A 27,350-nucleotide genomic window follows, 5' to 3' on the forward strand; every position below is an offset into this window, starting at 1 on the left:
CTGGAGCGACTGGGAGCACACCTTCCAATACAGGGTGTTGAAGGAACCTTTATTGTCTGCTGAATGGGCTTTTGCAGGCCGCACAGAATCCTTCTAGAGGGCACCGCATGACTGTTGCTGTAAGTGATGCTGAACCAGCCACTCCCACCTGTCCTGGGCGCATTTTCAATTCTGTAGCGACCATTCTACAATGTTGGTCCAGGGCCCCCTCAAGACATGCCCAAGGTCTTGCGGGATTCTACAGAGCTCTGGGTGGCCGAGAGGTTCCCCGGTCGAGGGTACATTTCACCCTTGGTGACTCGTCCATGCGAGCCTTACGCGCATAACTGCAGAACCGCAACCAAGCTGGAAACCGCGGAGATTATGCCGCTCCAGGGTGTTGAACGAAGCGGGCGAAGAGGCTCTCGCACTTCAATGTACATGTTGGGCTGAGAGAAACCGTACCTTGAAACAAGGAACAGAGGCTGTTGGAAATCATAGTAGCTGCGAGCTCAACTGACACCAGACCTCTCCATCGCCTCATCAGAGATTTGCCAGGAACAAAGTAGGTTCAACTCGACAACAAGGCCTTTACATGTGTCGGTCATCTGTGACACACGGCAGGTCGAGACTGGGTGGTGAAGTTGATTTAGAACGATGCTCTCGGCATTTAGGCAGGGTACCTCGTTGTACAAGCTATGAGCCGACAAGCCCAGTCCACGCGAGCGTTGCTTGCCCTCATCATTGGCAAGCATCATGCACTCAGCCAGTTGAGAGTAGGCAGGCCATCTCATACCAAACCTTATCACTATCGTCTCACTCCGGCCTGGAAACAAACGCCGCTTTACGCCGCAGCCTGTATGCCTTGGCGCCTATGAACCCAGAACCATTCATTTCCTACTTCGGGGGGAAGCGGCATCACTGTTCGCCAGGTGTCACTTGATTAAACCCTTGTCGGTTCATTCTTTGGTGAGATTAGTGTGCGGCCAGTAACCCCGTTAATTGGGGCATAAGACATAACATGCTACCAGGACATCGTCAAGAAAATCCGTCTACGTCGGAGCGAACCTCACTTTTGGCGCGATTGCTTCCGTCATTCTAGGCTTGATCGGCAGCATCGCAAAGGCTCTTGGAGGTTGCAGAGCCTGTTGATTCACCGGGGAGGTAGAAATCAACGGATCCTGGAATAATACAGTGCAGAATAATTGGAGGCCTTCGGGATTCTGGGTCAAGAGTGCTTGCTGATGAAGAGGAGGCATACAATCGCAAAGCGCAACAAGATGCAGTATAGAGCCCTGTTTGGTTGCCAACCAGTTCTCTCAGACGATGAACGCCACTCTTTCAGACTTGGCCTCGCCGAAACGGCATTTGGGCAGCCATGGCATAGAACAAGGCACCATGTGAAGAGACGTTGCAATGATATCGAAAGTAATTCTGGCTGATATTGTGCGTTGTGCGGCCATGTCATCGGCTGATGGGGAGTAGCTGTAGATATTTGGAGGCCAAGCTGTGTTGATCCAACAGCGGCCGGAGAGAACTTGGTGCCCTCGCGACGGGCCTCGTTACAAAATATTGGGGTCGGTAAGGAGCTTCCACCAGCTGTAACTCAATCTTGGAGAAACAAGCTGGAGGATAGAGTTTCATGGTTTGTTATGTTTGTTTTCGCCTGGAAGCTTGCTCGCCCAAGGAAATTATATGCCACATCACGTGACTTGAGCGAGTTGCTTCGTCAGCCACCTGTGGCTATGTCGCGCTATACTGGTTACTCCACAAGCTAATCAGCCGACCGCGTTTGACGGAAACAAACCGTCGTGAAGTCTGGCTCAATCATTCCGATTGGCGACATATGCGCAGCTTCATCTCTCTACAGCCCCTGAACCGCCTGTTTGGAAACTTTTCCAATTTTGCAAAAATGCCTCCAGGTACGTGATAGACTGGGAAAACAAGCCTGCATTCGGAGACGAGTGGCCCTCCTTGCCCTGTTTCTCCATCGCCAGTCGTGGCGTGAAGCTCTCGCTCGCATGACCGTGATGGCGATGGCTCCGACTGATTACGATGCGCTGCTCGTGTGTTTCATGCACTTACGATTCTCTAGCGCTCAGCGACGATGAGTCTTCCGACGTGGAGCCCCAACCGACGACAACGCGATCTTCCCGAAGTTCGCGATCGCTTGCCGACGATGCGCGCAGCACAGGAAGCGACGACGAACCGGGCCCAGTAGCTGCCAATGGAGGCAGTGAGGTCGGTGAAGAAGACGAGGAGGAGGATGAGGATCTTGAGGAGGACGTGTACGCGCTTTACGCTTTCCTACGGCAGGGTTGGTATGTTTGCTAACGCGGGCCTAGGTTTATCGTCGAAGCGATCAAAAGCCACATGATCGATGAAGATGTTAGTGGCGTAACCGATTACAAGACATCATTGTCCAGTTTCTAACAAAGGTCCAACAGGGCAGTCTGCGCTTTCAGGTGAAATGGGAAGGTTACAATTCCAAGAAGGACTTGACATGGGAGCCCGAAGAGAACCTGGAGTGAGTGCATGTATATGGTTTGGGACCGCAGCATTGATCGCGATGGCTAATTTGCTACGTGCCCTCGCAGAGAATCTGCGCAGGAAATTCTCGATGAGTATTTTCGCTCGCTTGGTGGACGAGAGAACATTTTCGACCAAACAGAGAAGGCGTCGAGGGGGAAGAAGAGAGGGCGAGGGGCCTCCAACGCGGCGGCGACTCAGGCCAAGCGATCGCGAAAGAACGGCACACACCCCAGTGACTCGGCACCGCCGGCCAGCGCGAAACCGTGGCAGCCACCGGCGGGCTCCTGGGAAGACGAAATTGCCACCATCGATGCTTGCGAGGACGAGGGGAGTGGGAAGCTTGTCGTGTACCTTATATGGAAGAATGGGCAAAAGACCAAGCACGAGACCTCTGTCATTTACAAGAAGTGTCCTCAAAAGGTACGTGCAGCTACCAAGTGTTGGTTGGGGTGGCTGGCGGCAAGACGTGCAACAACTGACGGATAGCAAAAACAGATGCTGCAGTTCTATGAGCGACACGTCAAGATTATTCGGGATGATGAGAGGATGGCCGCGCAGGGCGACTGAAGGGGGAGAGACTGGTGATTTGACTTGGTTGGAGTTGGCGAGAGCAATCCGCCGTGCTTTTTGGCTGGACTGGGCTTTAGGTTGCGGACGAAACGGACGTGGCGCTTCGGACAATATCACTTTATGGTAAACAGGCTTTTACTCAAGGGCCAACATGTGCCAGCATTTCGCAGCAGGTATATTGCGAGCTGGCACATGGGGTGGACGGGTGGACGAGGCCATGGTAGTAGTAGGTAGCACAGGAGAGAGTAGATGGAATTGGCTCTTTTTAGTTTTAGGGGGAAAATGAATTTCACCCATTCACAAGGGACCGACTGTTGTTTGCTGTTGTGGCGAAAGATGTTGTGGCCATTAGTTGGGTCTGGCGGCAACATTGAACTGAGTTGAATGGTAGTCCGTAGTCCGTACATGTACACATATTTCTACCCGCAGCGGGTGCATTGGAGGTTGGAGGTTGGCGAGCCAACATTGAACCTTGACAGCTCGCTGGGCACTGGCCAATGCTCCAGCCCATGGCCCCACAACGGCACTCGGTAGACCCCTGGCTGCGCCTGTCCCTGGTCCTTGCAGTACTCCGTACCCGAGTGCTAGCTCATGTCTCGATTCCTTTCGCAACGTTCAATTGACGCCAGCCATCCGTTTTATTGACTTGCGCAGAAAGTCGGTGGCGGGGCAACCAGCTATATGAGTGACATGCACGCAGCATTGCCTGCGCCGTCCGTTTTCCACCTTGCTTCATTCCAGTCTGCTAGCTTGCTCGCTTTCCCTCGTGCCTGCGCCGCTTCCAGAATCCGTCGACGACTACGGAGTAGACTTTTTTTATTCGAGGTGCAAACCAAGTGTCTTGCCGCATCCTGGCTCGCGAATAGCTTCACGCCATACTACCCATTCCACGCCAACGCCAAACGTAATTTTTTTTTATTTTTGGCACTCTGCAGCTACGCCATTGAAAGGGAAAGAAACTCTTCATTCCTGACTGCTGCTCCATCTTCGGCCAAACATTGAACCTTCGAAACCTATTCACGGCCCTGGCATCAGGGGCCCGGTCCTACCGCCACCATGGTGCAGCGCAACCACGTCATCGCCATCATCATCATTGTCCTCTTCGTTGTGCTCGCCGCTGTGGCATTCGGCATCTGGAAGATTGTGCACACGGTCAGGAGGGACCTCAGCGTCACGTCGTCGAGCGGCAGCAGCAGCAGCGGCTCGAGGGACATTGTGGACTGACACTGGCGACGACACTGCCCGAAGGGCTGCGCGCGCTGGCCCCTGCCGAGAAGAGCATATACCCCTGCGCTCTGTGTTTGAAGGGACCCGTGCGAGGAGGCGATGGTACGAGCGATTTTACTTGATGTCATTTGATGGATCTAAAGAACTGGGCATATATGGATGGGGGGGCTGTGGTAATGACGTGATGAACATTCAGGCATTTATTTAGCACTTGTGCCAGCGAATATGGGCTCTATTTTTTATCTACATGGTGGGAACTTTTTGGAAAAAGCATTAGGTTGATTGGGTTTGTAGATTAGGACATGGCTTGAACGGATGGGGGTGAAGAGGCATATGGTGTCGATATAGATTGAACAACGAATGTTAATAACAGTGCATTGATGGCATCCTCGGCGAGCACACGTCTCCCCGTACTGAACTACTTGGCTTTGAAGAATCATTGATCCTTTCAATCTTCATCGGCAACCGGCAACGTGCCCCGTGACTGCAACAAAGACCAGCAGTGAGCCCACCAACGGCTGAACAGCGACCGTATACATCAAACACACGCAAAGTGTCCCTTGTTGTAAAAAAGTGAGCGAGCATATGACCTCTCGATGAATGTCCCAACATGAGGCTATTTCTTTCTTGTTCAGCAAAGCACGAGGCAGTGAATGCCCATCACCTGCGTCTATATAATGCGGCGATGCCCGTGGCCGACCTTGTATCCCGTCTTCTCTTCTTTTGCCCTTTAACTCTTTTACCCTTTTGTCTTCTTTTGCACAACCCTGGCGAATACATTTACTGCACCCACTGCGCCTGAGCACCTCAAAGCCTTTATTTCCACCGTCGTCGTCTTATACACAATGGAGCCGGAAAACGATCAGCCTACCCTTTCTGAGGAGTGTATTAGGGAAAAGACCCCCGAAACAATGCAACTTCCTGAAGGATACGATATTGGACACTACTTCGAATACATTCTCCCATACGATCTTGGCGATGGGAAGACAGAATACACAAGGAAGCTCCCCATCGTCCTGATACACACAAAGAAGCCGAAAAACGACCAGCCTACCCTCTCTGAGGAGCGCATGAGGGACAAGACCCCCGAAACGCAACTTCCTGAAGGATTCAAACCTGATGGGTCCTGCGTATACATTATCCCATTCGATCATGGCGATGGGAAGACAGAGTCCTCCGACGCAGGTCGTTGACTCTGCTGCAACCGAGTGGCGTTGAAGCCTCGTCGTTGGCGCATCGGTTCTTGCCTTTCGGTGAGTACACACGTCCTTATATCGTCTTACCGAAGACTGACTTTTTTTTTTTTTTTTAGAAAAAAGTGTCAATATTGGAAGGGTGGCTGGACACTTTGGAGGATTGCCCGACCGGCGGGTTTGATGGAGCGGTGCACACACAATTTCGGCATCAAGTTCAACACGGAGGAGGAAGATTCATGGGAGTTTTGCAAATACTCACTTGAGCGTGTACAATTTCAGACCACCAACGGTTTTTTTGTGTTTTTGTTTTTGTTTCTTGTCTTTGAATCGTTTCAACAACGGAGCTGCACGTCTTGACTGCGCATATCCTACAAGGGGACAAAGGGGGACATTGAGTCCATGGTTCAAGTTGATTTGTAGCCTAGTCAAACATCTGCAATAAAGAGGATGAAGAAAGCCCTGTCTCTTCAATACCACAGTTAGAGTGCCAGTTCAGAACAAGTCATTGCCTGTTTTCAGTGAGTGTTTAGCTAGCAACTGCATAATACGTTACACCTTGGTACTGGGCACCGCTCGCATTGTGCAATAGTAGTGATTGTCCTCGCAATGGTCCCTTTCGTGAAGCCTTTTTCTGAAACCTGTGAAAGCAGATTGAAAAAAAAACCCGTCATGTGTCATATTCACATCGAACAAAGCGTGCTGTGCGCTTCTTCACACCCACCTAGTTTGGTTTCTGTTCTGTTCACGACGAGGCTTTGGTGACCTTTTCATAGTTTCCAAAGAGAAAGCTGCTTCTACATTGTCCTTCTCTAAAGGTGCTCAGCGCGAAGATGAATAACGTGCGAGTCTGCTTCTCTTTATTATTTTCGGCCGTTGAAATGGTATAAATGACCGCGCCGTATCCCTCGTCAAGAAGGTCTTGTTCCTCGCAAACCATCTTTCCTCTCCCTCTCTCTCTCTCTCTCTCCATATCTTTCTTTCCTCTACTCTCACTCTATCTAGGTGAAAAGGCAGCCTGGCAGATCCATCTCCATCATTTCGCCTTTCCACCTTTAAAATGGAGGACCAATATGTCACCCCTAGTGTACTATCTTGCGTCTCCAACGACGACGACGAGCTCGACATGTGCATGGGGGGCGACAATCAGGACGGCAATGAGGACGGCAATGAATACGACGGGAGCACACCAGGCGGTTCGTCTCAGAATGAGGGAGGCCTGCAGGGATATACATATCCCCAGGAAACTAGTCCCGACTACGAAATACAAGAAGTTATTTATCATGACGAGTGTCATCAGGACCAATCCCCCGAAACCCCGGCACCATGGCAGGCCACAGCAGACATTGACGACAATTTCGAATCTACGCTTGGTGGACTTGTCAAGAGCTTGAACGACGAGCAGGCCTCCTTGAATGAGCGGCAGGAGCGCGTCAACAGTGGAGCCAGGGGAGTCGTGGCCGGCGTTGCCAAACACATGTTGCAGAAACACCTCCCGCAGCTTGAAAAAGTGACGGATGGACTAAAGAAATCATACCAACACCTGGAGGAATTGTCTTCCCCGCAGCTCAAGAACGCCGTCACACGAGCCTCGCAGTCCCCTCTCGACGAAGGTATAGACAAAAATGCTTTGCAACGTCACTTGTCCGACGCACTCCAAGCGCTAGACACCGCATGCAAAGCGCTGCATGGCATACAAACACCGGCCCAGGAGTGTCGCGAAATGCAACGAGCAGCTTCATACAAAGAGCAAAACAACGCCCTCACTGTGCCCCTTTCGGCGTGTCCCGACGCCGCCGGTATCGGTAACTGTAGAACCAATGATTCGAGCCTGACCGGACCGATCAACGACTTCCATTTTAACTCGGCAGACGCAGGGAACAACGACATGTATCAGTTCTCTGACTTCCTGGACCCGACGACTCTGAACGATGTAAATGGGATTATGACAAGCAACACGGAGCCGCTTCTTTCCCCCATGCCAGGGTGGGGCAACCAGCCGGCTACCTACGCCTTTGTTGGAAATGCAAGTTGCTAGTCACGACTTTCTGGGTGAATACGGGATGTGAAGAAAGACGTGGTTTTTTTTTCTTTTTCTGTATGGCGTGTGCGTTTTTCTCTTGTTTCTTCTTTTTCTTTTGTATAGAATGCATCAATAGAGTTGGGTTTTTGTTACATCCTAGTCCTCAGGATCTCCAGTGAATAAACATGCCGTGTTTTCTGATTTTTATGCCCCCCGAATATTGCAATGTCGGGTTCCGTAGCATGAAACGTCGTCGTCGGGACAAATCCGCGGATTTTCCAAAAAAAAAATGCACCTCGTTCATCGTCTCTGCAACTGGAACTTGCGGCATGGCAGGTCCTATCAACCAACTGAGATAGACGGAGCATTGGACGGAGGATGATGCGGCGGACCGTTGCGTCGCTTTGTAACCACTTACATAAGTATCACTGGACATCTGCGAACCCAGTTAGCAGGTATAGCTGGGATACCATTCTTGACATGCTTTCACCTGTGCTGTATGTTGTTAACGGGTGCCAAACTTGGCATTTGTCTCAGACATTGAAGAGGGGCTTGTTTGTGAGGCTTGCGAGTTGCCAGTTCTGAGACGCCGTGTCCGGTGGAATCGTCATGTGGTGTCGCATGTATTTTTGTGAGAATCATATGGCGCTCCATGTAACGCTGTAGCAACCTGTTATAGGCTTCAAGGTGGCAAAAAATAAACATACAACACTGGGTATTCGCTGGTCGTCACCGACCCAACTACTAATCCAGCGCTCGCCAGGTTATCGTACGAGATCAGACGGGATCGTGAGTTCTACTGGCGGCTGTGGTCGTATGTGGCATACTCTAGAGCTAGACTAGGATATATGCAGACAAGTCTTGGTGTCTATCATAATGTCTTGTTCTCACATGTTGTCCCGAATTAGCTTCTCCCTCTCTCCCCGTCATTACATCTCGATGGCCTCACGGCCCTTCAAATTCTTTTGTGCATCACCAACTCGTTAGTCCCTTCACTCTGTCAAAACCACCCCGTAATTGGCTCTCCGGTTTGACCAGCTTGCCCTTCAGAACAGTATATCTAATAAGATTCTCGCAGTCCTCGGGTTTTACTCTCGCTAACCAGATGCCTTGCGCGGCACCAACGTCGGGCTTCGCACCATGGCCATTCGAGGTGCCGTTCGAGGTACCATTGGAAGCGCCGTTGGTGCCGTTTGAGCTTCCATTTGTCGCTGTTGAATCTGAATGTCCCGCCGCCTCATCAACTTCATCTTGCCCAAAAGCATTCGGTCTCCGGTAAATCATGACATTAGCAGAATACTTGTGACCACCAACATGGTTGATGAAGTAAATGCCGACGCCACCTGGTCTCTCGTCGTGCAGATCGCGATACAGTCCCAGGGGTCGTAAGTGCCGTTCAAACTCTTTCCGTAGTAACGGCGCGCTCTGGCCACACCGGGCATCTCGTGTTCTGTGGCTGCACATCAGAATGACGGCGCTGTGAGGGCAGGCTTTTGTTTCCAGGACGGGCACATCAGCATCCAGACCGGGTAGCGACTTGGGGAGGGAAGGAGTTGTGAGCGGTGACATGGTTGTCGGCGCCTTGTTGATGAGCTCGGTGATGAGAGTAGTGACATTGGTTGGGTGGACGTTTTCCACGAGGGTGAAGGCAGGGAGCAGGAGAACAGTTGTAGGTTCTGAGTAGTCGCTTGTGTCGTGTGGTGTGGGCATATTTGATGCCGAAAGCATGAGTCTCTGCAAGAAGCGTTAGCCATGACTGTCTCATAAAAAATTAAGCACACGATGAGTGAGATGGTGTCCCTTTCAGTCGTAAATACGTGAAGACGATTTTCTGAAGCTTCAACATCCATAGGTCCATGAGATCTATCAGATGGGCATGATGAAGCCTCATCCCCCGGGACACCTCATGACTCTCACAACAGCACCACAGCAAACAGCAAACGGCACAAAACTCACCCCGTTCGTCGGTCCATCCGCTTTACTAATAGCCTCCATGACACTCCCCTTCTCATCCCCCACATCTCTCACCCAGTCCGTCTTCCCCGTACCCACCAACACATGCGTACTCCACCCCTTGACCTGCCCGTACAGCACATCCTCCTCATCAATCTTGAATCCCCTCGGATACCGTACCGTACAGCCATCACAGTCGTGCAGGCACTCCTCCCCGTCCTTCTGCGGGTCCGTCTTTTCAAACAGCTCGTCGTAGGCAGGCGTGGATGCCTTGCCGCCGCCTAGGACAGACGACATGAGTGATTTGAGCGAGACGGCCATTTTCTGCTTCACGGGCATGCGCGGGAGGGACCGGGGCGTTGTAGAATGGGGTGACATTGTGAAAAAAAGAAGAAAAGGAAAAAAGGCGACAGAAAAAACCAAGCCCCGGGGGTTTATACGGAGAATTGTGGACTGAGTGCTTCCGACAGAATGGGTCGTTTCGGTTTCGGCCTTGCTGGGGGATTCCCAAACGGTTCCCTTGTGGAAAGATCGGGGCCGCCGGGCTAGCGAGCCGAAGGGGGCGACGGCTCTCTCTCTCTCAGGGACGAAGCACTGTTATTTTCCCTAGTCTCTGAAATGTGGCAATTTCTGTTCCAATGGGATCGAGTTTCGCCGGGGGTGTGGTTGGAAATTCTCGACGTCGGACAGCGTGGGATGGACGATGGCGGGGGTAAAAAACGACCTAGTGAACCAAGTCAGGACCGCTGTGACGCTGAGCCGCGCGGGGTTGTGATTTGTGAACATTATGAAAGGAAAGTGCCACCCAGCCAAGCGGCGCTGTCGTCATATGCAGCATCCCTTATCAGATCCGAGAAAACACCCACCTCCTGTCTCGCGCCTCGCGCCTCGTGCTGCAGTGCGCTTTTTTCCTCTGTCAAGGCTGTGCTCTGCTTTATCGTCAAGAATCGCCAGGATAAAAGGCGCAGAGTTGTTGGCGGCTGCGGGCTTCTTGAATTTATGGCTGAATTGCAGCTGGTCTGTAGGGCCCAATCTCACGCCTGCTGACACGCAATTCTCCGCGTGTTTCCTGCCCGGCCGTCCCAGGGCTGTCTGTGCTGCTGAGAATACGCCGCGTATCTCCGAGCCCCAGAGCCCCAACGTTTTGTCTAACCACTCAACGGCTTTTTTTTTATCAGATCCGTGAGAGGACGCCGCCAACACATCCATCTCCACACCACTCTGGCGATCTGCATCCTGCATCCTGCATTCTGTGTGACCCCATAAATGATTAATGACCGCCGATATGACATCGATGCATATTGAGATGGATTGATGGCGGCGTCATCCCGCGTGCTGCACTGTCACTCTCTACGGTGCACCTTTTGCATCAAATGTTCGTCTTGTCACCACCAAACAAGCCCAACCCCCTCGCAGCCGGTCAAGCATGAAACTCCTTAGCTCCGTTAGTTGTACTCCGCTCCGTAGGGAGTACTAATAATAAAGGGTCCAACCGTTAGCTACTCCGTAGGTCAGCACAAGGTAACGTCATGTCAGCACCGTCCCGGAATGCTCCATTGGCTGGCTGCCCAAGACCAAGGTGTCCTACTCGGCAGGTATTTATGTATGTAATTGCGACTCGGCGTTAAGGTGTGGAGGAACAGCAAATTGCATAATGCCAGGGGCGCAGAGCTTCGTCATCAACTACAACCACCATTCTACTCGTAGCCGTTGACAGTTTTCAAAGCATTTGTAATGCTTCAACTCTGGTGACTCTGGTGGGGGGTACTCCGAGGACCGGGTTTTCCTCCAACAAACGCTAGCACAAATTCTAATACTAGAAGCAGTTGACATCGTCGTCATTTCATAGGAGTTACAACGTCCACATGCATACCTCGCACGGCGAAAAATGGCAAAACAGCAATGTGCAACATCATAACTCGCTCCATCTCTCGACTGAGACAAGATTTTCCCGCAACAAAGTTGTGAAAATGTACAAAATACACAACATAATCGGTCACATTGTATCAAAAACGTATCCATCCATGTCCAGCTCGAGCCATATTTTTCTTCTTCAGGGCAAAAGGGATGTCTAAACAGAACTCGTCTGCCATTGCCATTCACATTTCAAGTCGATTAGATATTCTTCTTCCTCGCCTCGTCATATCCCTCCTCTTCGCTGTCCTCATCGTCGTCATCATCCGCTGCATGCAGCTTGTCTGACTTCTTCCTGCGATTCTTCATCGCCTCTCGAATCTTTCTTGTCGCCTCGTTGAAGCCCTCGGCAGAATCCAGAGTGGTAAACCCGCTGATGGGGAAGCCCCCCGAGCCGAAGCCTCCTCCAGCACTACTAGACCGTGACCTGCTTCTCGATCGGGATGGGGGGCGAGTGGAGAAGATGCCGACAGTACCAATGTTGCTGAAGGAGTCGTTTCGTGGAAGAGCACGGCTGGACTGCGTCGTGCTGCGACGAGAAAGCATCGGAGGGGTCTCCACGTCGGCGCTTGTGTTGGACTGGTCGCTGTCTTTGCGCTTGTGCGCTCTCTCGGGAGTGGCGCCACCGCTCTCTAGCCTGGACACGTCCGGCACAAGGCGAGTCTTGTCAAAGTCGGGGAACATTTCAGGGCCCAGTGTGTTGATCAAATCCGTGACTTGGGCACTCAGCTCTGCCCGTCGGAGCCGCAGAGTATGAATGTTAAAGTCAGAACTGGGCACCAAACAGAGGATCAAGGGTCGAAGTGACTTGAAAATGTCCATGCCAACCTCGCCAAAACGCAAGGCTGCAAAGGTAAGGCCAATCATGGCTGGCCAGATGCCAATGTACGCCAGCCACAAAGGCACCCACATAGGAACGTAGCCCCATAACCTGTCCTGCCAGACCTTGAACACGATAATAATGGAGTAAAAGTGATAGAGGGTAGGAGCCAGACCCATGGCGACGAGAATCTTCCACGTGGCCATGACGTCGCGGCCTCGAACTTTGACAGTTGAGCCCGCCAGCGCAGTGTTTGCCTTTTGAATGCTGATAATCTTGGTTGCTACGAAGACGGGGGCAAAGAGGAGCAAGCCTGGAACAGTACAGAAGAACAGAAGCAAAAGCTTGATGGAGCGGTACACAAGGAGGAAGAGGACTTTGAGAATGGACATTCTAGCGTACTGGACCTGATGGTCCTTGAGGCTGAGATAGCGAAGTTGTAAGTTGTAGTTCTTGACCGACACTGATAAGGATGTGATGCGTTCGTCATTCTTGTAGCGCTCATAACCCATGGCAAGTCGTCTGTTGAGCTCGACCACGACCGGCAGAGGGAGCTTCTTTCCAGTGGGGTTGTACAGTCTTCGCGCTGCTTGAATGACCATGAGGGTATCGTAGTCTGGCGCCGATACGGTGACTGCACTGAGAGACTGGTACACAGTATCGATTACCTGACCGATAGCTTCCCTTCGCTGGTTGTTGCGGTACAGTTCCACCAAATGCGGAGGAATCTCGAACGGCGTGCCGAACTCAACAACCGCTCTGCTTCGGAACTTGTGAGCGTGAAAGTAATTCATGCCCACCGGGACTATCTTGAGCCCGCAGTTTGGTGCTTCGGCCAACGTTCCAAGCGCCATGATGGCAACACCGGCCTTGAGAGGGAGGAGCTCTGTGCGGTCGTGACTACCGCCTTCAGGGAAGATGCCGACACACCCACCATGTCGTAGTCGTGAAAAGACAGCCTCGTAGACCTTTGTCTGGTCAATGTTCGGTGCCGCCTTGAACTTTGTGCCTTCATATCCCGGTGCGGGACCCTTGATGCTTTTGTTTGTAAACTTTCCGTCCTCGTCAATGTCGTCGCGGCCGGTCAGTTGTTGCATGGCAAGCTTTCCCTTGAAGGGCCGCTTGAGTCGAATTTCCTCGGGGCCAAGGATTTGCGCAATATCGCTGCTCACAGAGGCAGTCTTCTTCCCCGGCGGCAAAAAGACCATGCCGTGTATCTGCCCGTCGCCGGTACCAAAGTTTGTGCCAACGCCGCGAACAAGAGTAGGATCGTTAACGGGATCGGGGAGATAGATGGTACCCGGCACCGACTTTGTAGCATCTTGTGCACGACCAACGGGCACAGCGCCCGCTTGTCGAGAGGCCCAGCCAATGAAGCCGTGAACTGACTTTTGGGCAATGAGCAGAGACACTCGACGACCGGCCTCCTGTCTAAGGGTTCGTAGAAGCACCAGGCCATCGACAAACTACAGAATAACAAGCAATCTCGAGTCAGTTTTTTTTTTTTTTGGTCTTGAGTTCAAGGGCATAGCCGGCAGCTTGTCAGTCTTGGCGGACAGGCCGATTAGTGCGGGAACTGAAAAAGTGAAGCTATACTGACCTGGTTCGCATGTGGTGCTGCGACGAACAGAACTGGACCGGATTGCGGAACTTTCCATGATCCTCGCGGCACGACCTCGCGGAAGAACAAGTCGACCAAGTTGCCCATCATATACAGGAACAAGTCATACTTCCAGTTCACCATGGGGTAGAGCTCCTTTACGTGAGTAGAATCGTCCTTGGCCTTGTGGCCGTCCTTTTCTGCGGTTGGCGCCATGGCTCGCAGCTGCAATGTGGTGGTCTCGTCAGAGCTACATGCAGCTCAGTTTGCGGTGCCTGTCGCCGCCCCGGCAATGGTCACGACGCAACACTGAGGCACGAGGTGAGAAACAGATGGCCTGTCTGAAGGGGAGGAGCAGGAGCGCGGGCGCGAGAGGTGTCTTTGATTGAAGATGGCAGGGCCAACAACGCCTGGAGCTGAGGAGGCTTCAATGTTGGTGCGAGGTCCATTCATGTTTGGCTGGAGCTTCCCCTCCGTACTTGGCACTTCAATGTTGAGGCTAAGCATGCACCAGACTGCGGGCACCGGCCACAGGCGGCTAGGCCAGCCACGGATGAGGGGCTGGGGCCGCTGGGGAAAAGGCGGCGCACTTGCGAACAGACCAAGACGCTAGTGGCGTCCAGTGACTGCGCGGTACCAAGTGTTCCATGTCGTGCCATGCTCAATCAACCTCGAACATTCAATCCCCTATCTCAACACCACCAGCACCCAAGCCCCCGTATCATCTGTGTTCCTACCCTGGAATATCGCAAACGCATGATATCTCAGCTCACAAGTGGACTCAGTCCTATCAACCCGTCCCGCTACGCCACCTGATGGGGATTGGAAATGCAACGCTGAACATGTTCTCGAGTCTTGACAGGACTGGTGGGGGCACGAAACGTCGTCAAAGATGGCCATGATGATGCTGGACACCGAACCAACAGAGAATCTCCGGTCCGTCTTCAGCTGGAACGCCATGCCAACATCGTCTTCAGCCATGTAAGCCTCGGGCCTCGTTTTACCAACTCGGAGTATACGAGAGGCAGCCCCTTCGCGATAATCAATTCGTCTGCCCCGCCAAGATGGAACGGCTTGTCCGGACTTGCACTGCACCCCCGGCTGGCCGGGTTATCGTGAATCCTTCTCGATTTCTCACGCCGTGGACACACACCATGTCCAGATGTCACTCTGTTATCCCGATGCCTCACCCCTGTTCCTCACACCGAACGGCAGACCCTCCGTGTCCAACCAGCTTTCACAACCTAGGTGCTCCGTAGCGGGCCCGCCGAACCTAGGGCCGAGCTGTCAGCCATCAAGTGCGCAATTTCGACTTTTCACTCCGTACTTCAGATCCTGTCAGTGGTTCCTGGCTCAAGTTAAATTTTGCCCCTAGTGAGCACGCCCCTGGTCGACGGCGGCTCGGTGGTTTCGGCAGCCTGTGATGACGTCCGCGTGGCACGGCATAAGCACGTGCTGATTTCTAGCAAGATCTCACAAGCACATGTCAATTGAGGCTCGATGGACAATCAGAGGAAGAAAAAAGAAATTCAGAAGCCGTTCGCGCTAGCCAAGACATCTGGTGAGCCTTTCCATACGTGGTCTCAGTAGAGTAAGAGACGGGGTTTCACCCACGCCAGCCAACCGAGCAGACTTGTTTCCGTCAAACGCTGATACGAAAGGGTGCAACGGTCTGATCCTAGACATGCTGCCGGCCAAGGTTGTGGGAGGCGGTTCCGACTGCCATCCCTTCTCGCTGTCTACTTGTGTCCATGTGTCAATACAATCGCTTTATTGAACTCGCAATTTCCAAATAATACCAGTTGGCAGCTCTCGCAGGATCCAAAACAACGACAACACATCTATAACACGGCAACAATATGCCTCGCTTTCGCGCCATCACCGCTTCCTCCTTCTCCCTTTCTTTTCCGGCACGCTGGCGCTCCCCTCTTGCAGCTCTCCCTCCTCAAGCTGGCCCTCATTCTCCAATTGCTTGAGTTTCTCCTGCCCTGAAATAAACATGCTCAAATCTCTATTCATCTCCTTCAGCTCTTCCACCTCGCTCTTCATTTCCCCCAGCTGCTTCGTCGCCTTCTCGTTCTCACTGCCCAGATGCTCGATCCTCTTCATGAGTCCCTCGTTGACACGCTTCTCCTCCTGAAGAGACTTGCCCATATTCCGAGCCAGCTTGTCGCTTTTAGACGCCTTGTTGCGTTCCCGTTCCAAGTCCCTCTCCAGTTGCGGGATAGTATCGGTGGTTAAGGACTTGAACTTTTCTTCCAGTTCATTGAGTTTTTCTGTCGCAGCGGATGATTGCAGAGCCATGGATTCGGCCGCCGCCGCCGCCTTTGCGGCTTTGTCGACGGCTTTGCTGAGCATTTCTTCGTAGTATGATCTTTGGGACTCGAGTTGGCTCATGAGAAGTTGTGTGTATTCGAGACCAATGTTGTCGAGCTTCGCTCGAGGTACGACATCCTCGTCGAGAGAACGACCGCTCTGGTTGCTTCTGTTGGGCAATTCTACAACCTTGCCGTCGCCTTTATCACGAATAAGTCGGTGTACCCATAGATCGCCAGCGTAATCCCACACGTGCTGTGTCTCCAGTTCTAGGGCAAAGCTATGCGCCGTCTCCTTCCAATGGTCTTTTGCGTGGCCGCCTTTATATCGTCCACAGCCCAGGTAGCCACATATAAGACAAATCCACAGATCATCTGCACAGTCACATATTGTACATAGATTTGATACCGAAGATCCAAATGGCTGTGAGTACGGGTTGGCCGGATCGTTGGGAGTGCCTTCCAACTCTGATGTATTCGTGAACCGACAGACGGGACAGCCTGATCCCTTCCAACTTTGCAAACAGTTGCAGTGGAAAATATGAGAGCATGGAATTGTCAGCAGTCCACTGGTCTCATCCATCCTTTCCAAACAAACGGGACAAGTGGGAAGCTCAATCAGATTTGGCGTCGGTGGCGGAAACGGCTTTAGGCTGCTAGAGACAGCAGAAGAAGACGACTGAGCCTTGGAGTAGTCAGCTCGTTGAGACAACTTTGGTGTCTCGAATGTTATAGATTTGACAAATACAACGTGGCATGGTTGTGGCTAGAATCACACTTAGCATGTCTCCTCGACGACAGACAAAAAAATAAAACAAAGGTAGACATACCTCAACCGAGTTGAAAACCTTGCCGTCAAACTCCCTCTTCCACTTCTTTGCAAACCTGCTGTCCCTAAACTTCAACAAAACCAAATACCTATTCATACTTGATGTCATGACCATTCGGCAGTGGCTAATATCTTCAAGCCATCGTTCACCCACAAAACCCAACAAGTCGCTGGGCGACATGTATACGGGCACAGCAGGTATACACAACGTAGTGCAATCTTGCAAAGAAGAAGTCTCTTCTTGCTCTTCTTCTTGCCCTTGCTCTTGCAAAGAAGCACCAAATACAGTTGTCTCATCACCCTCACGATAAAAGTGAACGACGCCCCATCCCACTTCTGTATTCTTGGTCTCACACGGTATGAAACTGGCCTTTGTAGCTGTTCCTTCTCCTCCGTACGATGGTCCAAGAGCCGGTGCCGCAGACGGGCCGGCTCGACTCGACTCTCCTGCCATTCCTACGGCAGCTCCGGCGGCAGCCGGGTCGATGGTCTCGATATTCACCCGGCCAAAACGCCAGTCCTTGACGGCAGTCTGGGGGCGCAAGGCAGCGCTAGACGGTGGAGGAGGGTAGCTATTCACCCGCTCTAGCCACTGTCTCTCGGTTACGATTTCAAGTCGTTTGTCGGAGCGGCGAACCGGGGCACGCGACACGCCGCAATCAATCACGCTGTCGGGCAAGCTGTCTAAAGAACTCGACGCCAAGGAAGAGCAAGGTCCGTCGACAGAGAAGCTATGAGAAGTTTCGGATGACGGTTCAGCTGCAGTCGCTGGTCGAACTGGGTGTGGGTGCGACGGTAAGTCGTCAAAGACGTTGGTATCTGGCGATGGCAGCCAAAGGTGGGCTTGTTCAGCTTGTTGATCACCGCTTGAGCCTGTCGGGTTCGGTGTAGGGTACAGTTCAAACTTTAAATGATAAAAGTAAGAAGTCATGGCCTATAGCACCAGCTGGTGTATGCGATGATGATTTCAGCGTGGACAGACTTTGATTTGAATGCTGGATACTCGTAGATATGCTGGGAGTAAAGTGGAAGATCGGGTGGCAATGTCACACTTCGCCGCGTATCAGGGTGGCAGAGGCAATCCTAGTGGCTCCTGTATTCCCAGTCGCAGCGTTTTGGAATTCATAGCTTCGTGGCGAATTATACATACATAGCCGACAGTGCGACGAAGTTGAAGAAATTGAAGGAGGTGAAGGCTCGAAGTTATAGCTGTACCAACGCATGCTACTAAAGTACTGTTCGGTAAGTAGGTTTGGTCAGGCGACGCATGCCAGACAGAAAATGCCCCACTACACCCAGCACTGATTACCAGGGTACGGAATACATAGGTACATACGCGCGCGGCTCCGGGTCTGGCGAGTATCACAAGTCTGATGAGATTTAGTGACAGTTACAAACACCGCGTGCGCCCCCTAGGGGATGAGGGAATGGCATAAAAAAGTAAATCCCGGATCTAGGAATCGAACGCAGTTCTGCTCCCCGTGCTAAACACGGCTCGGGGCGCAGCGAATATTTTTGCTACGGCATGGCCAGACACATGGTACTTTGATACCTAAGAGTTTACCAAGCACAATTGATCATAGATGACCACTTCAATCCACAACTGGCAAAGTAACGACGCGGACGGCCGCCTACTTCTGCGGCATAGATTGAAATTGAGTCTGCACATATCAAATTTGGCAAATCACACATGTGATCAACACATTGAGTAAGAATATAAAGTGACTTGTATTCGGCGTGTTTAATTGAACTCACGCAGATGATCAGATGCCTAGCTAAGGTATAAAGCGAATAAGCCCGGTTGCCAGTGCCATTAAACCACAAACGCCTTATACCGCTTCCATTCGGAAGCATCCCATGAAATCAATTATCAAACATTCATCGTCCAATCAACTACTGGCCGCCACGAAGACGGAGAACGAGATGCAGGGTGCTCTCCTTCTGGATATTATAGTCGCTGAGGGTGCGACCGTCTTCCAGCTGCTTGCCAGCAAAGATAAGACGCTGTTGGTCAGGGGGAATGCCTTCCTTGTCTTGAATCTTTGACTTGACATTGTCAATAGTATCGCTGGATTCCACTTCCAATGTGATAGTCTTGCCAGTCAAAGTCTTGACGAAGATTTGCATACCACCACGAAGTCGCAGGACAAGGTGGAGAGTAGACTCCTTCTGAATGTTGTAATCAGACAGCGTTCGGCCGTCCTCGAGCTGCTTACCAGCAAAGATAAGACGCTGTTGATCGGGGGGAATGCCTTCTTTATCCTGAATCTTTGATTTGACATTGTCAATCGTGTCCGAGGACTCGACTTCTAACGTGATTGTCTTTCCAGTCAAAGTCTTGACGAAGATTTGCATACCACCACGAAGTCGCAGGACAAGATGTAGAGTGGACTCCTTTTGGATATTATAGTCGGACAGTGTGCGGCCATCTTCAAGCTGTTTGCCAGCGAAAATCAGGCGCTGTTGGTCGGGAGGAATACCCTCCTTGTCCTGGATCTTGGACTTGACGTTGTCGATGGTGTCGGATGACTCCACCTCGAGGGTGATGGTCTTTCCGGTGAGGGTCTTGACGACTGCGTGGGATTGTTAGTGACTTCCAAAGGAGAATTCTGCAAGCAGAAGGAGAATGGGGGAAATGCTACTCACAGATCTGCATACCACCACGAAGGCGGAGAACGAGGTGAAGGGTGGATTCCTTCTGGATGTTGTAATCCGAGAGGGTACGGCCATCCTCAAGCTGCTTGCCAGCGAAAATTAAGCGCTGTTGGTCAGGCGGGATACCCTCCTTGTCCTGAATCTTCGACTTAACATTGTCGATGGTGTCGGACGACTCGACCTCAAGAGTGATGGTCTTGCCCGTGAGAGTTTTGACAAAGATTTGCATGGCTGCGTCCGTCTGGTGAATGTCGCTGTGTTTTGAGTGTTTGTCGATCTGAGAGATAAGAGGCAGTCGCCGAGCGACGTTAGGTAAAGTTATGCGATGGAGAGTGATGGGGGAGAGAAGAGTATGACAAGGGAAGAAAGCAGGGTCAAGATGGCAGAAGGCGAGAGGAGTTTAAGTAGGGGCAGGGCCGCGGATGGCAAGACGGAGGCGAGGCGAAACGCGGGCAGGTCGAACGGCGAGCGGGGCGCAGTGACAACCAAGCGGCTGGATTACGCCTTCACAAACGCGGCAGTCCAACAAGTATAGGTACTTGCACACCCGTACCCCGAAGTAGGCAGCACGATAGCGCATGATTCATCAGCAAGAACAGCCAATCATAGCTGGGTCGTGTCTCCTCCCACCTTTCTCAACGTCAACGCCAACTGGACTTCCTGGAAGACTCCAGAAGCACCTGCACACTGTTGACTGCAAAGAAGGCACGGGCGGGCGAACTGCTTTACTTGCACACAAGCAAGCGGCAAGGGCGTACCAGAGACATCAGTGAACACCGTCCTCGGTGGATCCGACTGCTCAACCTTGATGTCGGGGATCCGGATGCAGGTGTCTGACACAGAAACCACAGACAGACTTTTCACACCACTTGAACACACGGCGATGACGCGGAATGCAGCATGTTTGCCAGCAGCTTTGTTCAGCCTCTGTTTCCATGATCGCGGCTTTGTTTCCTGACGCTGACTCACAGCATTTCAAACCGCCGTCCTTATCAGAAGAGAGGCGGAACGTGGCGGGTCTGAGGATGGAAGTCATGTGGCTCATGGTTACGTGCTGGAGTACGGAGTACTTAGGTACCTTATCGGAGTGTTGGCTCCGTGTTCCGTACGGAGTACTACGCAATACAGAGAGAGGCTACCTCCAGTCCACCCCAGGGCGAGGCGACAGCCTGTTCAGACCACAAAAAGACGGAAACTCTGCAAGTGCACCCGTGGTCGTTGGCTTGTCTTGCTCTTTCACATGTTTGTCCGCGCTCATAGCAAGCATTGTTGACTTGAAACCAATCTAATCAAGTCGAAATTCCCTCGTTCACAGACAGGTCTGCTGCGGGGATCAAGGCTGTCCTCAAACTCCTGATGACAGCCACCGGTACCGACGTCATCTGTGCAGGGGGGAGGGGGGGCGCCTTACCTAACGAAACATTAAAGTCCATCGCCATCTCGCCGTATGTACAAATTCTATATACGATTGCGATGGCCAGTGAATTAATTTGTAATATAAGCTCTTAGAGTCCCCCAATATCGCGTCGGATGTTCAATGTTGGCATTCTACTCCGTTGTACACAGTTGTCACCAGTGCCATGTGGGGGAGGGGCTCCAAGGACCCAGGTGGGACAGACGGTGCTACAAATCGTCAGACCCTTTCTTCGGAACATGTCTGGTGCAAATTGACTGTACACGTTGAATACTCGGGCGTCTAGTGGCAGGCTCCGCAAATTCTCGAGTGCACAACACACTGCCAGTGTCCGTCTTTTGATGCACGTCAAACTGCATTGGGAACATGTGTACCACCTGGGTCTTGTGATGCGTTTCGGGTGTTTGCATCACGTCCCAACGTATGCCGACATGCCCAACCCTCACGACGACGCCAAACTACGCGACCGAGTACGGTTGCTGTTCAATCATATTGTCCTTGAGCGGGCGTTGGCAGATGAGATATACCAACCTAGTGAATTGTATTCGCAAATAACGCTTCCGTGACATTATTTATCCTAGTATATTATATACTAAACTACGTGCAATGCAAATGTGGACCAACCAAGGCTGGTTGTGCCGTCATCCAAGCCTCCCAATTTCGCTTAATATGATGCTCTCATTCCATGCGCTATATTCATCTATATCGCAGCATTGTGCCCGTCTTCTTGTTTCCATAATTCCACACATCGTCGTTCATCCTGTCCAAACATCATGTCGACATGCCGCCAGAGAAATACGTAATGCATCACTCTCTGGCTTTGATCCATGCATCCAACATCTAAAGCAAGAAAAACAACAACAACAAACCGTGCTCTGTATCAGCTTTCGTCACTATCGCTTCCCAAAATTCAAAAAATAAAAAATAAAACATCATACAATCGTGCAAGACATTCGTTACAGGGTCGTAACACATTTGCACCGTATATCAGGTAACGTCGTGTCATGATACGGTGACCAGCCGTGAAGTGAAGATCCGAAAGAAACAAGAGCGCAACAAGACAAAATTGTTGCCCTACCCTCATCGTGGTGAAATATCGGTGGCTTTCATCGCTCAAAACAATTTGGTCAAAAAAAAAAAAAAAACGCCGTCGCTAGCTGTAGCACAAGCGGTGTTGTGTTGGCATATCCATACTCAACGAGTAAATCAAGCAAAAAACAAAGGAAATAAAGCAGTCCACTGCCAGTGGCCTGGTGAACACCGAAGCAGAGTACCTAGTTGGCGCGAATGACCAGCTTGGACAAGAACTTGTTCGACAATGAGTCAAAGTCGTACCGATCAAACTTGGTCTGCTCCTTGCGAGTACGCAGGTAGGCCTCTGTACAGCATATCATATTAGCAACTGGTTGAAGCAAAACCTAGACTGTGCTTATGAAGGGGGCATCACTGCAACTTACCGTGCTTGATGACGTGTTGGCGAACTTCAGTCATAGCCTCACAAACAGAGACGTTGTTATGAAGGAGGTGACCGTGTTGTCTGGTGTCCCAGTCGGTGAAGGCGGGTAACTTCTGAGAGATGGCGTGGAAGAGGCCCACAATAACGCCAACAGGGGTCGTCTCCATATCGTGGCAAAACTTGTTCACCGCCGCGGGATCAGGGACGCGGTAGTGGCAGTCAAACTGCATCTCTTCCCAAACGGCAAGGAGGATCGAAGCCAGCATAAAGATGGTCGGCCAGTTCTTCATCTTCTCGCCACTATAAACGCCCGAGTATAATGCAGACAGTTCCTCCAGAATATCCTTTTGCAGCTCACGCCACATGTCCGCCAAGGCACACTTGATCTGGAAGTTGATCATGACAGGTGCTACGGTGCGGCCATAAAACTTGGAGTCTTCATCATCAATCTGGCCATCCAGGGTGACCTCGGAGCCTTGGTTTTCGACCATGGTGATGTGCATCGTCAGGTTGTAAGCCAGGACAAGCTTCAGTGCCTTCTTGATGACGGGCATCCTGTCTTTGACGTAGTAGCGGTGAGCTGTCTTGAGAATTTCCGTAATGAATGGGGTTCCTTCGAAGTGGTCATCAATAAAGTCCTCAAATGGCCCATCGACGTGTTTATCGAGATACTCTTGCAGGGCATCAAGACGAATGCCTTCAGCACCGACGTCAAGCTTCTCCGTGCGAGTTTCAAAGTCGATAGGGTCGTGATTGGCAACAGTCGACTCAACCCATTCGACAGAGAAGCAACCCTCGTCTGCGACATATACTTCGCGGACCATAACAGGAAGGGCGAAGCCATATCCGTGGGTAATCCACATCAGAGTCTCTTTGGAGGAGAAACCCTTGACATTGTAGACCGACATGCCAAGATCGACATGTCTCTCATAGTCAGCCTTCCAATCCTTCATGAAATAGCCAATATCCTTGATGTCTATGCGCGTACACGGAACCTGCCACAGTCGGGCATGCGACGGTTGGCAACCAGCACAAGGCTCGCCCTTGTCACAGGTCTTCTTAAGGAACTTGCAGCGAAGGCAAGCTCTCAGCTTTCTAATCTCGCTGGCTTGCTTTCGTTGCTCCGGTAGAAGGGGTCCCTTTCTCCGCCCAACCTTCTTCTCAACAGTGCCGTCTTTCTTGCCGTTAGATGATCGACGAATAATTGTTTTAGTGGTCGTCTTTGTAATGGGGCTCTTGCGAGGTCCAGAATTCCTTCGCGAAGTCGTGGTGGATGCCGGGGATACAGAGCCGGCACCGCTACCAGGGCTGTGGCGAACCGAGGATGAAGATTCAACCTTGGTGGCCACGGGAGCGACAGCGGCAGTGGGGCTGACTGTATCAAGGGTGTGGTTGCGAGTCTCGGCAACACAATTACGATGGTTGTGGTTGCAATTTTGATCAGCGTAGCCATCCGACTCCGGTGAGAAGGGCGAGTATGGGAAGCGCGGAATCTCCTCGAAGCTACCGAATTCCATTGAGTTGGCACCTTCCGAGGAGTCCGAGTTCGTCCTCAGATGCAAGGTCTGACCAGGGTTAAAAATGGCCGCGTTTTGGGCTTGCTGGAAGTGGTCCAATCCGTGGTGACTCCAGTCAACCATCGCCCACCCTTCTCCAGACGATGAGGGGAGGGACAGAACTTCCAGGTAGGTTCCAGTTGGTGAATTGCTGCCGACACTGTCTAATCGAGGCAGGCCGTCCATCTGCAAGGTGCTCTGAAAGTCGTGCCAGTTGTCCATTCCACTGCTTCCCCAATGCATAGCATGAGCAGTTTCCTCCATAGGGGGCATAGAGGTAAAAGGCGATTCTAAGAGATTGGCTTGCAGTGCGGCCTGTGTCGTGGGCGGCAGATAGTCCAGAGGACTGGGCTGAAAGTTTTGAGGGAAGGCATTGAAGCCGAGGAGAGCACTGTCTTGGATAAATTGAGCCAGGTCCTGGGCAGGCAATGGCTGCTGAGGTTGCTGGTGCGCCGCCGCGGCTTGCTGATGGCGCTGTTGCTGTTGTTGCAGAGCCCAGTCAGTCAAGGGATTGGCGGCGGGCTGAAAAGGAGACTGTTGCAACGGGGAGTGCTGGCTCTGCGGACTTGAGGCATGGGACAACGGTGAACTCCCTTGATGGTCCTCGGGCGAGGCGGTTGAGGTCGCCTGTGGATTGCTCGAGGCCATATCAACCGGAAAGGTCCAGGATCGGGTGTTGGTCATGATTCCGGAGGCAGTTGGTGGGCTTGGATAAGTAGCCGGTGTCGTTGAATATGCATATGCGGTTTGGTCTCGGTGGTGCTGATCGAAATTCAGATTGATCAAGGCTTCCCCCCCGCCATTGGTGTTGAAGTCGAGGGTCATGCTGACGGGAATTGAGAGCAGAGATTGGTTGCGAGAGGCGGTGATATTGTAGAGGCGAGCGGGTGACACCGCTCTTTCGTGAAGTCCCTGGTAGACGAGGTGTAAGGAGGCAGAAATGAGCAAGAGGGAGGAAAAATGCCCGGGAGTGAAGCAGAAGGAACCCGCAGACCAGGCCGCGTGCTGGATGTGGCTCTGCGGGAATCTGCGAGGGTGCTCGACAAAGACGGACAGGCAGCAGATGCACCGTCGGTGGTGGTGCTGGCGCTGGTACTGGTGGTGGTAGGCGATTGTGGGCGTCGGGAATGTGAGCGGCATGGGGAAGGGGCCGGCGGGGAGGGGGGTTGAAGAGGCGGTGAGCTCTTCCAGCCCCGGGCCGCACCAGCCAGCCAATGGTGGGGGGCGTTGGCGCCTGTGCATCTGCACCGCGGTGGAGAGCCTTGCGGGCGATCCAGAGACGGTCCAGCGAGCCAAGTCTCGAGGTGCCATCAGATGGAGTCGTTGGTGTTTGGGAGGACATGATGACCAGATTCGTGACCAGATTCGTGGCCAGATGTGGCCGAATGGCCCAGCCGCCCAATCACGGTGTGGTCCACGCTCCGAAGATTCATGACGACACTGTGTAGCAAACGTACTCGACTTTAAAAAGCGCAGTTGTCCTGACGCGCCCGCGTACATGGATTAGCCAGAGTACTTGCAAATACAGGCACTGGAGGCATCTTGAAAAGTCGATTACCTCTACATGTAAGTACTTTCAATGCTCAGGTACCTAGGAGCCTATGACTGAGTCCCCAGAAATAATTGTGTCAGCATTCTACTCGGGAACGGGGTGCTCGGTAAACATTTCAAGTGGGAGCAGTACGAGACACTGCGACGCATTTACAGTACCGCTCGCTTAGTTCATACTGTACACTATCAATGCCGGCACGGGCGGTTCGCTGGCAGTGGGTGCCACCGCATCCTGTCCCATCTTCCCAGCCTGGCCACTGGCCACTGGTCTCTCTCTCTCCTCCAACGTCAAACCCGAGCCCAACACATCCACAACCCACTCGAGCACATTAGCCCACACACACAGAGAGCATCCCACGTTGAACAGCAAGCCACGGCCAAATGCCTGATGCCCACGCAACCAGCAGCCACGCTCGCTCCATCCCACACAGTTCATCACGGTCAATGCAACATGCAGTAGCAGCTGACGAGCACGATGCGGATGCCAGGTTGATCCCAGCTCAAGGCTGAGCTCTCTGTTATATGCTCTGGACGAGCTCTTTTCGTTTGCCAGTCTTGTCTTGACAACTCACGGCGCTACTAGCTTCCTTGCTTCAGATATTGCTTTTTTTTTTCTCGTCCGGGGGTTTGCAATGGGTTTCACACAGCACTGAGCCGTCACCTGATAAAGTAGTAATAACTCATGGTATGGAGGGCATTCTATCCACTCCCCAACACCAGCTTCGGAAGTCAGGGAGCTGATCCAACCCCTCGTTCAAAGACATGTCCATTTCGCCATGCGTCCCCTGGGTTCCGCGGCTGCTGTATGTGTATATTCTATGCATTAGGAGCAATTATATGCAGAAGATGCGTTGTCGCTGCACGGCCTTGCCGCCGACAACCAGAATAACGGCCGTACAGATTATCCTTTTGTCACACCTTCAAGTTGCGTCCTATGAGCTATAAAGAATAGATGCGATCCTGCTAGTACTCCGTACTTCAACCACTTGCAGGGGAAACCCTGTTACATCCCTCCACATGTGCACAACGAATACGTATGCAAATCAATGCTCGCGCTATTGTACGCTCGAACAGCATTGATTCATGCTGCCCCAGCTAAGCAAACCGTTCGGGTAACATACATACGTCAGATAAGGCGGTCCTTCGCCCCCGGTTCACGTCAGAAGATGCCCGTGGCACACAATGATGTACCCGGCATATCAGTCGAGTCTCCATTCCAACCAGCAAAACACCATGTTCGTCAGGGGTTTGCCCTCGTCTGCTCTCGCGGGTAATAGATCGGAATGTATGTACAACGCTCTCATCGGCCACATGTGCAAAGTGTGGGCCGTACTAATATAAGACGCGGGCTGTCTGAGTCAATCACCGATCATTAATCAATTGTCAATGGTGAAGGACCTCGTTTCCCCGCGATCGCTGTCCTGCTTCCTCTCAAGGCGGCTGGGTAGGGAGGCTGGGCATGAAGCTATGTCTCGCTGTAGGGAAAACGAACAAGGAAAAAGGAACCAGACTCTTCATGAATGTCACGACGGGATGGCTGAACTCCCTGTTGCGCATGTGGCGCCACGAGAGAATTACGGAGCAAATTGGTGGCTGAAGTTCACCATTGTCTGCGCCCGACTCGCCAGCTCTCCATAATAATGCTTATAATAACACAACATAACTGCTGAGCTGGCCGCCGTATCGGCCTGCCCGCGTATACATCTCAAGAGGGATTCTGGAGCAAGACCAAGCGAGACGGGAAATGCGACTTGCTGAGACGA

At 52.1% G+C, this 27,350-nt stretch overlaps 8 protein-coding genes across 8 annotated transcripts; 3 read left to right on the top strand and 5 right to left on the bottom strand.

The window, feature by feature from the left end:
- Positions 1-1,891: 1,891 nt before the first annotated feature.
- Positions 1,892-3,078, top strand: MAA_02166 (chromo domain-containing protein; the record flags this gene model as incomplete). Its single annotated transcript, XM_007820164.1, has 6 exons — positions 1,892-1,901; positions 2,075-2,267; positions 2,325-2,367; positions 2,427-2,506; positions 2,577-2,931; positions 3,007-3,078. 6 exons carry the CDS (start codon positions 1,892-1,894, stop codon positions 3,076-3,078), a joined length of 753 nt encoding a protein of 250 aa, XP_007818355.1.
- A 2,075-nt stretch (positions 3,079-5,153) lies between these two features.
- MAA_02165 (uncharacterized protein) lies at positions 5,154-5,501 on the top strand (the record flags this gene model as incomplete). The annotated part of the gene is made up of 1 exon (XM_007820163.1): positions 5,154-5,501. The coding sequence occupies one exon, from the start codon at positions 5,154-5,156 to the stop codon at positions 5,499-5,501; it is 348 nt and encodes a 115-aa protein (XP_007818354.1).
- Positions 5,502-6,561: 1,060 nt separating this feature from the next.
- MAA_02164 (uncharacterized protein) lies at positions 6,562-7,539 on the top strand (the record flags this gene model as incomplete). The annotated part of the gene is made up of 1 exon (XM_007820162.1): positions 6,562-7,539. One exon carries the CDS (start codon positions 6,562-6,564, stop codon positions 7,537-7,539), a length of 978 nt encoding a protein of 325 aa, XP_007818353.1.
- A 957-nt stretch (positions 7,540-8,496) lies between these two features.
- On the bottom strand, positions 8,497-9,855 carry MAA_02163 (Sucraseferredoxin-like protein; the record flags this gene model as incomplete). The annotated part of the gene is made up of 2 exons (XM_007820161.1): positions 8,497-9,258; positions 9,481-9,855. 2 exons carry the CDS (start codon positions 9,853-9,855, stop codon positions 8,497-8,499), a joined length of 1,137 nt encoding a protein of 378 aa, XP_007818352.1.
- A 1,737-nt stretch (positions 9,856-11,592) lies between these two features.
- On the bottom strand, positions 11,593-14,027 carry MAA_02162 (glycerol-3-phosphate O-acyltransferase, mrGAT; the record flags this gene model as incomplete). The annotated part of the gene is made up of 2 exons (XM_007820160.1): positions 11,593-13,677; positions 13,812-14,027. The coding sequence occupies 2 exons, from the start codon at positions 14,025-14,027 to the stop codon at positions 11,593-11,595; spliced, it is 2,301 nt and encodes a 766-aa protein (XP_007818351.1).
- Positions 14,028-15,689: 1,662 nt separating this feature from the next.
- On the bottom strand, positions 15,690-17,886 carry MAA_02161 (RING-10 protein; the record flags this gene model as incomplete). The annotated part of the gene is made up of 2 exons (XM_007820159.2): positions 15,690-16,892; positions 16,957-17,886. 2 exons carry the CDS (start codon positions 17,884-17,886, stop codon positions 15,690-15,692), a joined length of 2,133 nt encoding a protein of 710 aa, XP_007818350.2.
- Positions 17,887-18,848: 962 nt separating this feature from the next.
- MAA_02160 (KLTH0E05852p-like protein) lies at positions 18,849-19,839 on the bottom strand (the record flags this gene model as incomplete). The annotated part of the gene is made up of 2 exons (XM_007820158.1): positions 18,849-19,528; positions 19,602-19,839. 2 exons carry the CDS (start codon positions 19,837-19,839, stop codon positions 18,849-18,851), a joined length of 918 nt encoding a protein of 305 aa, XP_007818349.1.
- Positions 19,840-22,298: 2,459 nt separating this feature from the next.
- On the bottom strand, positions 22,299-25,378 carry MAA_02159 (C6 finger domain-containing protein; the record flags this gene model as incomplete). The annotated part of the gene is made up of 3 exons (XM_007820157.1): positions 22,299-22,402; positions 22,482-24,948; positions 25,031-25,378. The coding sequence occupies 3 exons, from the start codon at positions 25,376-25,378 to the stop codon at positions 22,299-22,301; spliced, it is 2,919 nt and encodes a 972-aa protein (XP_007818348.1).
- Positions 25,379-27,350: the final 1,972 nt, after the last annotated feature.

This window comes from Metarhizium robertsii, assembly GCF_000187425.2.
Source record: "Metarhizium robertsii ARSEF 23 chromosome Unknown MAA_Scf_1, whole genome shotgun sequence".
Lineage (NCBI taxonomy): Eukaryota > Fungi > Ascomycota > Sordariomycetes > Hypocreales > Clavicipitaceae > Metarhizium > Metarhizium robertsii.